We start from the raw sequence: 13,240 nt of genomic DNA, 5'->3' as shown, positions 1-13,240 counted from the left end.
TTAGACTAGATGACCCTTGTGGTCCCTTCTAGCCCTATGATTCTATATTATGTCAACACTGTTACCTTTATCAGCCAAACTTGTAATCTCATCAAATAAAGATATTAAGTTATTTTGACAGGATCTATTTTCCATAACCCATGTTGATTTACATTAATTACATTACAGTTCTCTTGTTCTTTATTAATCGAGTCCCATGTCAGCTGCTCCATTATCTTGCCTGGGATTGATGACTGACAGGCCAAAAATTACCTGGGTCATCCCATTTACCCTGTTTAAATATTGGCATAACATTAGCTTTCTTTCAGTCCTCTGGAACTTCCCCAGTATTCCAAGACTTATTGAAAATCAGCATTAACAGTCCAGTGAGCTTCTCAGCCAGCTCTTTTAAAGGTCTTGGATGCAAGTTATCTGGACCTGCTGATTTAAAATATCTGACTTTAGGAGCTGCTGTTTAAGATATCCTCCCAAGATACTGCTGGAATGGAAAGTGTTTTATCATCATTGTATAATATGACTAGATTCATAGTTAGGAAGGTTTCAGAGTAGCAGCTGTGTTAGTCTGTATTCACAAAAAGAAAAGGAGTACTTGTGGCACCTTAAAGACTAATAAGTTTATTTGAGCATAAGCTTTCGTGAGCTACAGCTCACTTCATCGGATGCATTCAGTGGAAAATACAGTGGGGAGATTTATATACATAGAGAACATGAAACAATGGGTGTTACCATACACACTGTAACCAGAGTGATCACTTAAGGTGAGCTATTACCAGCAGGACAGCGGTGGGGGGGGCGAGGGGGGGACTTTTGTAGTGATAATCAAGGTGGGCCATTTCCAGCAGTTGACAAGAACGTCCGAGGAACTGGGGCGGGGGTGGGGGGGGAATAAACATGGGGAAATAGTTTTACTTTGTGTAATGACCCATCCACTCCCAGTCTCTATTCAAGCCTAAGTTAATTGTATCCAGTTTGCAAATTAATTCCAATTCAGCAGTCTCTCGTTGGAGTCTGTTTTTTAAGTTTTTTTGTTGAAGAATTGCTACTTTTAGATCTGTAATCGAGTGACCAGAGAGATTGAAGTGTTCTCCAACTGGTTTTTGAATGTTATAATTCTTGACGTCTGATTTGTGTCCATTTATTCTTTTACGTAGCGACTGGCCAGTTTCACCAATGTACATGGGAGAGGGGCATTGCTGGCACATGGTGGCATATATCACATTGGTAGATGTGCAGGTGAACGAGCCTCTGATAGTGTGGCTGATATGATTAGGAAGCTTTTCCTGAGATTAAATCTGCCACAGACTACATCATCTGTTTCCCCTGAAATACAGAACAGAAATATTTATTGAACACTTCTGCCTTTTCTGCATTATCACTGATAATTCTACCATTTCCATCTAGTAATGGACCAGTATAACTGTTAGCATTCCTTTTGTTCCTAATATAGTTAAAGAACTCCTTATTTCCTTAACTACTGGCCATAGCTTTCTCCTTTTGTCCCTTGGCTTCCTTTACCAATTTTCTGCAATTCCTAACTTCTTATTTATATTCATTACTATCAACTTCACCTTTATTCCATTCGTTAAATAATTTTTTTTTTAATTTTTATTTTTTTACAGCTGTCTTCACCTTCCCTCTCAACCAGATTGATTTTGTAACCAGTGCAGCCTTTTTCCTCAATTGTGGGATTGTGGTTTTCGGTGCATCTAGTAAGGTGTTCTTAAATGATTCCCAATGATCATTCACAGTTTCCTGATTAAATTCTTTCTCCCAGCTTTTTTGGCTCATAATTATTTTCAGCTTTTTGAAATTTGCCCTATTAAAGCACCAAGTATATATATTACTACTCTGGACTTTATTCTGCTTACACCTTATAAATGTGATCAAGTCATGATCATTTGTACATAAGCTACCATTAACTTTTAGTTCTGTGGTCAGTTCCTCTTCGTCTGTTAGGGCAAGGTCTAATATAGAATTCCCTTGTGTTGGCTCAACACTTTTTGAATTAGGAAATTGTCATCTGTAATGTTTAGAAATTCCAAGTAGCATGAGACCTCCAGCATGTGCCACTCAAATTGAAATTTCCGATGATCACACAGGTTTTTTCCCCCTTACACATTATAGATAGGTGCATAAGGAGCCAGTCATCCTGTTCCCTTGTATGATTTGGTGTATGTAGCAGACACCAACTAATACCCCATCTTGTGCTTGATCTGTTAGGGTATGATCCATAAGCATTCAAGACCGTTTTCTTCTGAGTTATCAGTGACTCAGAAACAGGTAATGCCAATTTTGAGGTAGAGTGCCCCTCCCCATCCCATTTTGGATACTCGATCCTTCCTAAATAGGTTAGAAACATTGATTTTAACATTCCTGTTGTGCGACTCATCCCACCAGGTTTCAGTAACACCAACTAGATTGAATTTATGCTCATAAATGAGCAATTCGAATTCCTCTTGTTTGTTACCCAGGATCCTAACATTAAGGTAGAGGCAATTTATTTTTTTTTTCTTTTCATGTCGTTTGGTTTCTTGATTAAGTTTATTCACAGCATCTTGAATTTTGTGCTGAGTATCCATATCTTCCCACTTTTTACCTCCCCTTTTGCTATTAGTTTAACCCCCCTCCTGACTATTCTAGCCAACCTGTCCCTGGGGAGATTGGTCCTCTTTCTACTGAGGTGGAGGCCATGCAAACTATACAGCCCCCTCTCCCCGTAGAAGGTGGACCAATGTTCCACAAAACCAAAGCTGTCTACCCTACATCACTTACCTAGCCAGTGATTCACTTTCAGCATCTTCTGCCGTCTGTTTTTCTGTGCTCGTGGGACAGGAAGGATCTCAGAGAAGATTGCTTGGACATTCTTCTTCAGCATGCTTCCAAGTCCCTTGACGTCATCTACTATCTGCAAGATATCCCGCGACGCAGTGTCATTAGTGCCACTATGAACCATTACCAATGGTTCCTTGCCCATAGACTTCAGAAGCCTATCCAGGTTTAGAGCAGCATCTCATGTCTTGGCTCCAGGCAGGCAGTACGCCATCCTGTTGTCCATCTGTTCCTTGCAGAATGTTCTTTCAATTCTTCTGAGTATTGAATCTCCAGCAAGGATTGTCTGTCTTCCTTGCACAGCTGGAGAAATCTGTGTGGGTAAGCTTGATTTTCTTATAGGTTGTATCCATCCATACCTGTCCCATACAGCTACCCATTCTCTTGAACCAGCTGGATCTAAAGTGGTATCATTCGTAATTTCTACTTTGAGGACCCGATACTGATATGAAACTTCTAGCAGTGTGGAATTTCTCCTGCTTCTCTTCTCTCTGATGGTCACGGGCCATCTGTCTGCAACCATGCACAATGCTTCCTTGACCTATTGTGGTTATGAACTTCCAGGCCTCCTCTATGACTCCCCCTCTCACTGATTCCTTTGTGAACAGCTCTGTTCTGCCTGGAACCTGGGTATTGGTATTTCCTGAATCTGGTTGTCTAGGAACTCCTCGGCTTCTCTGATTCTTAGTAGCGTCTCAACTTGCCCCCCACCCCCCAGTTCAAGAATCTTTTCCTCCCAGTAGCGCCACCAAATTCCACTTCATGCCCAGGAAATCCCTTATGTCATCAGGCAGGAAAGAGAACATAACACATCCATTGCCGGTCACTGCCACCGTTTCATCACTGGCCATCTTGATATCACACACAGTGCTGACGCTGGAAGGAAAAACTCTCACAGTCCCTTTCCACACTCCCCTGCTAGCGGCCTCTGTTCACAGCTCTCGAGTTCGCCTAGCAAGTGACCACGTCTTCCCTGCTTAGCTCAGCTGAGCTCCAGAGGGAGTGAATTATCTCGCAGAGACTTCAAACAGCTGGACTGATCAAAGGTCCAAGGACTTACTCCAAGGCCCACAGCCCAGCTATGCAGCCTGAACGCAGAGAGCGAACAAACAACAGTCAAACAAACAATCCACAAAGGGACCAAACACACCATTCACTAAGTCCTGTTACCTCCAAGTACAGAAGTCTGTAGCTGAGCCTGGCGCTACTCCCTCCGAAACTCCCCTGTTAAATGCCTCTGTTCGAACAAACTTCTTCCAGGTAGGGTTAGGAAGAAAGCTCCTGTTTGTCAAAAACTTGAAGGGTCTCTAGATATTACAGTGATGAATGCAGTATAAAACCAAGATAGATGGGCAAGGATAATGGCCTGACCTCAAATTCTGTTTATAAAATGGTGGATTTTCCTCTTCTATTTTTTTCTTTGCTGTCTTCATTTTGTGAAAAGTGCCAAGGTTTTGAAATTTGTTGTCTTTCTGACACAGAATGAAAACGGGACCTTGGGAAAAAACTAGAGAGAGACCCACCCCAGAATCCCAGGCCTGATAGTTCGGTCACTCACCTGGGAGGTGGGAGACCCAGGGTCAAGTTGCTGCTCCAAATCAGGCAGAGTGGGGGCTTGAGCCAAAGGACTTTCTTGTCTTACTGGACAGTTGGCAACTCCAGAGGTGTCTCCTTCTGTCTCTCAGAAATTCCATCCTGGACCTGAGAAATCTTCCCAACAAAACCTTTGTGAAACATGAAATAGAAAAACAAAGTCCCAGGAAGATGATGGTGCAGGCTTTGCCCTCACATAGGCCTTGTCTACACACATAAGCTGTACCATTTTTAACTACACCAGTATAGTTAAAGCAGTACAACCCACCCCCAGTGTGAATGCAGTTATACTGGTATAAATGAGTTTATATTGGTATTGGTTGTTCCCCAGCGGGGAATTATGCCTTCTTTTACTGCATAGGCACGGTAATAATAATTGGTATGTGTCTAATAGATCATATCTGGGACCCTACCAAGTTGACGGTCCATTTTGGTAAATTACACAGTCATGGCATTTTAAAAATCTTGAATTTCATGATTTCAAATATTTAAATCTTAAATTTCACAGTGTTGTAACTGAGGGGGCCCCAGCTGAAAAGAGGGTCACGGGGTGCTGGGGCGGGGGGGGCACACAGCTATTGGGGGGGGGGGCATTGTATTGCCACCCTTACTTCTGCACTGTCTTCAGAGCTGGGTGGACGGAGAGCGGCGGCTGGTGGGCAGGAACCCAGCTCTGACTCCAGCAGCAGCAGCAAAGTAAGGGTGGCAATACCACACCATGCCACTCTTACTTTTGCCCTGCTGGTGGTGGTGGTGCTGTCTTTAAAGCTGGGCATCCAGAGACCTGCGCCGGGCGCCCAGCTCTGAAGGCAGCACCGCCAGCTACAACAGCCAGATTTCACAGGGGAGATCAGATTTCACGGTGCATGACATGTTTTTCATGGCCCTGAATTTGGTAGACCCTTTTCATATCCATTTCCCAATGGGCTCATCAGCGCTGCCTTAAGTATTGTAGCTGTGGGGAGCCTGAGTGACCTGTTTATCCAATCTCAGTGTAACTTAAGCGTTTTCCTGTTTCAAACCCAGCTGCAGTCATAGGACGAGGGAGTGGAACACAATAATGCAAGACAGAATTCCGTTCAGAAGAGAGAAGCAGACATGCTCTCACTCAACACTCTGGTGCCTCTTTTGAGTGGCCTGCCCCGAAGAGATGCTCAGGCAGAGGCAATGGGAGGGATTCTGCAAAGCACTAGCTTGCCTTTGCTCATGGTGACGTTAAAGTGCAGACTCTCTTCGTGAGCTGAATAGTCTCGTTTCCTTCCCCGAATCTCTTGTGTCCTCCTGTTTTAAATTCCAGCACCATGTGTCACAGGTGCTTTGGGCTTGCTCTTCCCGGGGGAGATGATTTCCAAAGAGACAAGCATCACAGTTCTCTTCCATTACTTCTCCTGTTGTGCACTCCCTTCTTTTTACATCTAAAGCAGAACTGATCATATGGATTCCACCAGCACAGCTTATATTCCTCACGCTGCTTTTAAAAAAAAATTAAGTATTTGTCCTGATATATAGAAAGACATAGAAATATAGAAGGAGCTGCAGTAGTTTGAGCCTGGTGATATATACGAAGCCTGCGGGAGATACACAGTTGACACACTGGATTCTATCCTCCATGTGTCATTCCACTGGGATCAGCAGTGAAGTTATTGCTCCATATGAAACATCAGGACTGATGGGATCTCTCAGTTATACAGTAGACTGATAGCAGCAGCCAAAATTGGATTGTTTGCTATTTATTTTTTTTAACTTCTGTCAGGGTCACTACCATAACAGGGAAACACTGGCAAACTGGCTGATGTGTTTTATCCACTCTGGCTGCTGCAGCTTTCGCAGCAGAGTTCGGCTTTTGTTGCGAGAGTGTCACCTTCAGAAGACAGTTTAAATGCTTAGATTGTAGACCAGTTGGAGTCCCAGGTGTTCCCTTAGAAAGATCTGCTTTTAGCTAAATCTCTGCATTGCATCAACGTCCATTATCAGGGTGCTGTATTTTCAGTGTACCAACAAGGCATAATTGTCTAGTGGTTAGAGCACAGGAGCGTTAGCCAGGAGGCCTGTGTTCAGTCCCACTGACTCACTTATTGACCTTGGGTAAGTCATATGCAGAGGGATGTACAGACGGCCATCTTTGGTGCTCTGCAGAGGAGTTGGATGGTCAGACAATAAGCAGAATTTCCAAAGCAGAAAGCGCGCAGTGTTTGTCCCTTGGAAAACTGCTCTCGGTACTGGGTGTCAAAGCTACCTGGGTGCCTAGTCACAACTGGATGCCCAGTCATTGGGATTTTCAAAGCCTCACTGCTGTGTTCTTCAGGCCTTTCTGTTCTCCTTGTTTCTAATTGTCACAGCTTCCCCCAGTGCAAGCTCACTGGAAGGCAGATTTTTTCCTAGTAAGTTCCAAGGCAATTCAGAGAGCCACAGTGTACTCCAGCTTCTTGGCCAGGATTCCAGGGCTAAGAACCCTACACTTGTGAAATGCAACGTGGGAATTTTAAAAGGGAACTGTCTGCTCAAATTACTCAAAGGTGACTAATTCAAGTCTCCTGACAGAAGCCCCTTTAAATAGGACGTCCTGACACCTTTGCAAAATACCCTTTAAAACATTGCTCTAAGGTTTGTCTTCTGCTCATAAGTAGATGTTTGTCAGCTTCTCTCATGTTGAAAAGACCCTATCAATTGATCCCTCGTAGGCTTTTTGTGCTGTCTCCCATCACCAGTTTCTAGGCACTTTCCATGTAAAATTTGACTTGCAATAGCAAAGTCCCTAGTGGACTTCATGTAGTCTCTGGTTCGTCCCTTTTTGTCGAGTTATAGAAATCTCTGCTCAGGCTGGATTTTTTTCAGCTTCCAGTTGAGGAGCAGGAGATAGTTACGGCTGTGAATGTCATTCCAGTCATGGTGGGAAAGGCTTTCTCAGCGTTAGCAGCATTTCCTAAAGATGATCAGAGCCTGGACTCAGCTAATGTCCTGAAAGTTCATTCCACACCTTGCTTTGGGTTTGTGATCTGCCTCATTTCAGAGGAGTGCCGCTGGCTTGGTGGTTCAGAGATGGGGGTGCAATGTCTAATGGAGCTGGGACTGGATCTTTTAATGATTTTAAGGTCTTAAGCTGGCAGGGGAAGGGGACTGAGAGCCAGTGGAAGAACTGAAGCACTGGCCTGATGGGCTCACGGTGGCCTAACCCATGAAGGAGGAGGTGGGAAGCTGCACACTGCGCCAGCTGGACACTTGGCATTGTTTTCGGCTTCAGATACGGCACATTTCAGTAACAGAGTGCAGAGAGGACAAATGCATGAATCATTGGGCCCAGTTCCTCATGCAAGAGGAGCAGGACTGATTTCCTTGTGACCTGGAGCTGAAAGAAGGCAAATACTCGAAGTAAACAAACTTCTGTCCGTGACCCCTTTGTACATTATGTGCATGCAAAGCCCTTTGGGATCTTTGGAGTTTAGCCGCTCTGTGCCTCCTTTTTCCAGCCTATAAAATAGGGATAATAATGGTTCCTCCATACTTCACAGGTTGTTGTAAGGCTTAATTCATTAACCAGTGTAATGTGTTGAGATCCTTGAATAGAAGATCCTAAGGAAGATCCAGATATTATTAATGAGTATTTTTATTTATTGAGATAAGCAAGCTGATGTTCGTTGTTACATGGCTGGGCGATTCAGTAGGTAGTGCTCTTCCCACTCAGTTAGTGCTAAATCACTGGCCTAACAAAGTGCCATCTATTGGTGTCATCTTTCAAATGAGATGCACAATGAAGTTTCTGATCACTCCTAGTCATTAAAGACCGCCCAGGTAAAATCCTGCTTGGATAATTACATTCTGCCACCTAAATTCCCCCCCTTCATTTTCTCCCAGATACAATATTTTTCATTTTCTTTTCTAAATTTGTACAGTGTAGCACTGGGTGCTGTTAACAACTGCCATGTCCCACCCCACATATAGCTGCTTTTCAGTGATTAGGAAAAGTGATCCCTGTGTTTAATTCATGTATATCTTTGCAAAGCATTTTAGGGTCCTTTGCATGAAAGGCACTATATAGACATTAGTTGCTGTTTGATGAGAAAATATTTTGCTCATAGTATTTGTTTCCTTTCCACAGTTCCAGGAGGAGCAGCGTAAAAGAGAGTTAGAGGAACGACGCAGGTTTCCCCTGGAGCAGCGGCTAAAAGAGCATATCATTGGGCAAGAGAATGCCATAGCAACAGTGGGAGCTGGTAAGATCAGTTACTGTTAATTGTTCTACATTCTACAAAAAAGAGAGCGCGTAGTATTCCCTGAATCTGTGATCCTGGACTAATTACAGCCAGACTGTTGCAGTGAACTGATGTGCAGAGGTGGGACGAGTGCCTAATTCACAGTGAGGCCCAGGAGGGTTTTCATTGATGCAGAGGGCTCATGCTCATTGCTTGAAGAGACTGAGATTCACGTAACACATAAGAGAGTCACACAACACAAGAACCAGGGGTCACCTGATGAAACTAACAGGCAGCAGGTTTAAAATAAACACAAGTATGTACTTTTTTACACAACGCACTGTCAGCCTGTGGAACTCCTTGCCAGGGGATGTTGCGTAGGCCAAAAGTATAACTGGTTTCAAAAAGAATTAGATAAGTTTATGTAGGATAGGTCCATCAATGGCTTTTAGCAAAGATGGTCAGACATACAACCTCATGCTCCAGCCTCCACTTCCACCTCCGATTGCCAGAAGCTGAGACTGGACGACAGGGGATAAAGAATAAATGGACACAAATCAGACATCAAGAATTATAACATTCAAAAACCAGTCGGAGAACACTTCAATCTCTTTGGTCACTCAATTACAGACCTAAAAGTAGCAATTCTTCAACAAAAAAACTTCAAAAACAGACTCCAACGAGAGACTGCTGAATTGGAATTAATTTGCAAACTTGATACAATTAACTTAGGCTTGAATAGAGACTGGGAGTGGATGGGTCATTACACAAAGTAAAACTATTTCCCCATGTTTATTCCCGCCCCCACCCCCCACCCCACTGTTCCTCAGACGTTCTTGTCAACTGCTGGAAATGACCCACCTTGATTATCACTACAAACGGTCTCCCCCCACCCCACACACCCGCTCTCCTTCTGGTAATAGCTCACCTTAAGTGGTCACTCTCATTACAGTGTGTATGGTAACACCCATTGTTTCATGTTCTCTATGTATATAAATCTCCCCACTGTATTTTCCACTGAATGCATCCGATGAAGTGAGCTGCAGCTCACGAAAGCTTATGCTCAGATAAATTTGTTAGTCTCTAAGGTGCCACAAGTACTCCTGTTCTGTTCATTCCTTCTGGAGCATCTGGCACTGGTCACTATCAGAAGACAGGATACCAGGCTAGATGGATCATTGGGTCTGACCCAGCATGGCCGTTCTCATGTTCTTTTTGGGGGTTTGGCAGGGACATTGATTCATCTGGCCAATGTAGGAGTGACATTGACTGGCGTTGAAATGTGGATCAGTATGTAGTCTTTTCTGGATCAGAAGTATCGTGATTCCAGTATGGGACCTCAAGGAGCCATTCTTACATAGGAACAGATCTGAGAGAGGAATTGTCAGGGCTCCCGTCTGTTGAATAGAGGATCTTCTCACCTCTCTATGCAAAAAGACAAAGCAAGATTTTCTGTGCGCTCTTGTTGGCTGGTTTGTTAGTAGGGCTTCCAGATTAAGAGTGCTGTGTGTTAATAGTGAACTGAATATTAAAACTCTTTGTCAGCAACCTGTTACTGAAACCTCTCTCTGCTATGCTCATGAGCCCATTACAGAGATGCAGGAGGGGCCAATATCTTCTGTCACTCTGGCCACAGGCCGGGCCAAGAAAAAAAGGGACATGACAAGGGAAACTAGTCTGGGAAACTGAAGTAAAACATCTTAATTGGCATTTGCTTGTCTAGTTTTATTCTTCACTGGTTGGAAAGCAATACTGAATGGCTGTGCCCTGTAGCTAATAAAGCAGTTTGGGATTTTATGTTTATACGTATCAATAGATAGTGCAGGCAGGATAACTTGGCTTTTTAGTGTTTCCCACTTGGATTCACTAAAAGTACTTTGGCCAGCAATCTGCAATCTTCTGCAATCCCATATTAGTTTGTCCTTGAGCTAGCAAAGTTAAGTGTTAATTGGGCCTTTTCTGGAAGCGGTTTCCTTGTTCTTGTACCCGTGGGCGAAAGCTTTTCGGAGGCATTGCTGTCTAGTGTTGGAGCAGGGAATAGGAAGATACCATGGGATCTTTAATGCACTGCACCATGGTTTTCTTCTCATCCAAAAGACAGCACAGTGCCACTGACCCTTATCCCTCAGTAGTGAATTGACTGAATACCAATAGAAAGGGGAATAATATCAGAAACCTCATTTCCGACAGCACTGTCTACAAATATCTAAGGCTGCTAACACCAGGGGTTTAGGTCGTTTATTTAGCATTGCAGTGGGGAGGGTTGTTGGGGATTTTTTTCCACTGAGAGTACTTGGGTAATCTTAAGAAAGGGAGAATGTAGGCTGAGCATTAGAAAAGGGTCTGATGATTAAGATTTTTAAGTCTGTGGCATAGTCTCCCAAAGCAAGGCTTGGAAACCTCACTACGTGGAATACTCTAAAACTAGATTGGACAAAGCTCCAGAAAACATCCTGCAAGGAACAGTCCTGCACAGGCCAGGACTGGACAAAGTGATTTAATAAGTCTGTGTCCGCTCTAGTGTCTCTTGTTCCGTGAATGCCTCCCATCATATGCAGCGCTGTTGTAGCTGTGTCGGTTCCAGGCTATTAGAGAAACAAGGTGGATGAGGTAATATCTTTTATTGGGCCAAACTCTGTTGGGGAGAGAGACCAGCTTTCAAGCTACACAGAGCTCTTCTTCAGGTCTGGGAAACTTAACCAGAGTGTCACCGCTAAATACAAGGTTGAATAGATTGTTTAGCCTAAGTAGTTAACAAATATTGCAACGGACCGTTCAAGGTTGACTCTATTAAATTTGTTAGATCCAACAAGATTGCAGGCTGAGGTGGAAACTGTCTACAAATGTTGCCAGGGTGTGAACACCAAGTGGGGAGAGGAATTGTTTAGGGAATGAACTGTGGAATGAAACCCCCCAGGAGCCATCACAAACCTCACCACCTTCCACTCCAAGGCCAAGATAGAATCATAGACTATCAGGGTTGGAAGGGACCTCAGGAGGTCATCTCGTCCAACCCCCTGCTCAAAGACCAAGACCAATCCCCAACTAAATCATCCCAGCCAGGGCTTTGTCAAGCCTGACCTTAAAAACCTCTAAGGAAGGAGATTCCACCACCTCCCTAGGTAACGCATTCCAGTGCTTCACCACCCTCCTGGTGAAAAAGTTTTTCCTAATATCCAACCTAAACCTCCCCCACTGCAACTTGAGACCATTACTCCTTGTTCTGTCATCTGCTACCACTGAGAACAGTCTAGAGCCATCCTCTTTGGAACCCCCTTTCAGGTAGTTGATATATTTCTTTGACCGTGCAGTCTCTAACATATTGCAATGTGTACATTTATTTTTAAAAATTAAATAAAACCCTAACAAAACAAGACTTTCCCCCAGAGAGAGGATGAAAAAACATACACCACCTGACTGATGTGTTGGCTTAACACGCTAGTGGAAGTTGCTCAGACGTTACAGTGATGAGCACAGTATATGAACATATACAGAAGGGAAGGGAAGGGTATATAACTAGCAGTCATAGAACAGCACTGGGCGATCGCTGTTACCAAACTTATTTCTTGGATAGGGTGTTGCAAATTCTCTTGCCCTCTAAAGCTTCACTTATTTTGGGTGATCACTTTATTTCTTTTGCCCATTTCTGTAAATAATGGGTGCTAATTTACCTCTTTCATTTATCAAAAAGAAAAATAAAATTGTGCACCTTGTTCATTGTTTCCCACAGTCTCCTAGAGACAGTCCTGGAGTCTTTTTAATGTTGATGAGAGGCAATCCATTAGGAAGGATGTCTTTAGAGAGCAGGTCATTGATGTCCTTTGACAGTGGTTCTCTGAAGGTGTACACTTTAGTGAATTACCCACTTCCATTACCAATAGTTCATATTATTAATTGTTCATGTGTTTTATTTTCACGTCCCTCTTCTAAACAACGTTGCAGCAGTGAAGGCTGCCTAAGCACCAGGACACGCACGGTGTGAGATGTCTCATGCGAAGCCCAGGGGTTTATAATTCTGGAGCTATAAGGGTTCAGAGACTCTCAAGTGGCATTCATTGAAAAGTTTTACCTCTGTGTGTGTGTAACTGTGTTTTCATCCTTTTATTGGTCACACTCAGAATACAACTGAGACCCTCAATCTCTAGGGGGTCGAATTAGGCCAGTTTGTGGCAACTCAGAGAGGTGTTACTTTCCCCTTGTGGCTATGTCTTGTGCTCCAGAGTCTAAGCTTTCATTGTTTAAAAAAAACCACCAGCAGCAGCAGCCTAGGATTCTAGCCCTTATGGTTGTAAAGAACATCTTTAAAATGTGAGCCAGTGAGATCTGCCTGAGTCTGCAGACAGCAGAAACAGTAGTTCTGAGAGGTGTGAAGTGCCCATATTCATTCTCTGAAGCCTAACCAAGAGAATTGGAATGTGTGGTGTTAATTATTTCACTGCTGATCAGAGCACATAAGGGACAATCGCACTGCATGTGGCCTCTCATTTGGCACCCCAAGTGGGTGAAGTTGCATTAGTACCACCCAGTATATGTTAATAGTTTGATCACAAGCAATTCATTTCACACCGGCTGCCTGAAAAGCTCTGAGGCAATAATGGCTTTCGGTTACTAGCAGCCTGGGCTGGATT

General features: G+C 43.6%; 1 protein-coding gene across 2 annotated transcripts in view; it reads left to right on the top strand.

Annotated features, from left to right (window-relative positions):
* CLPB (ClpB family mitochondrial disaggregase) overlaps positions 1 to 13,240 on the top strand; it is a 139,427-nt gene that overhangs the window by 89,336 nt on the left and 36,851 nt on the right. For both annotated transcript variants that reach the window (XM_073333693.1, XM_073333684.1), the window contains exon 7: positions 8,519 to 8,633. In XM_073333693.1, coding sequence (XP_073189794.1) covers positions 8,519 to 8,633 — 115 coding nt within the window. The remainder of the gene's footprint in view (positions 1 to 8,518; positions 8,634 to 13,240) is intronic.

Source organism: Lepidochelys kempii, chromosome 1 (genome assembly GCF_965140265.1).
Source record: "Lepidochelys kempii isolate rLepKem1 chromosome 1, rLepKem1.hap2, whole genome shotgun sequence".
Taxonomy (NCBI): domain Eukaryota; kingdom Metazoa; phylum Chordata; order Testudines; family Cheloniidae; genus Lepidochelys; species Lepidochelys kempii.
This window is presented reverse-complemented; position numbering and strand designations above follow the sequence as displayed.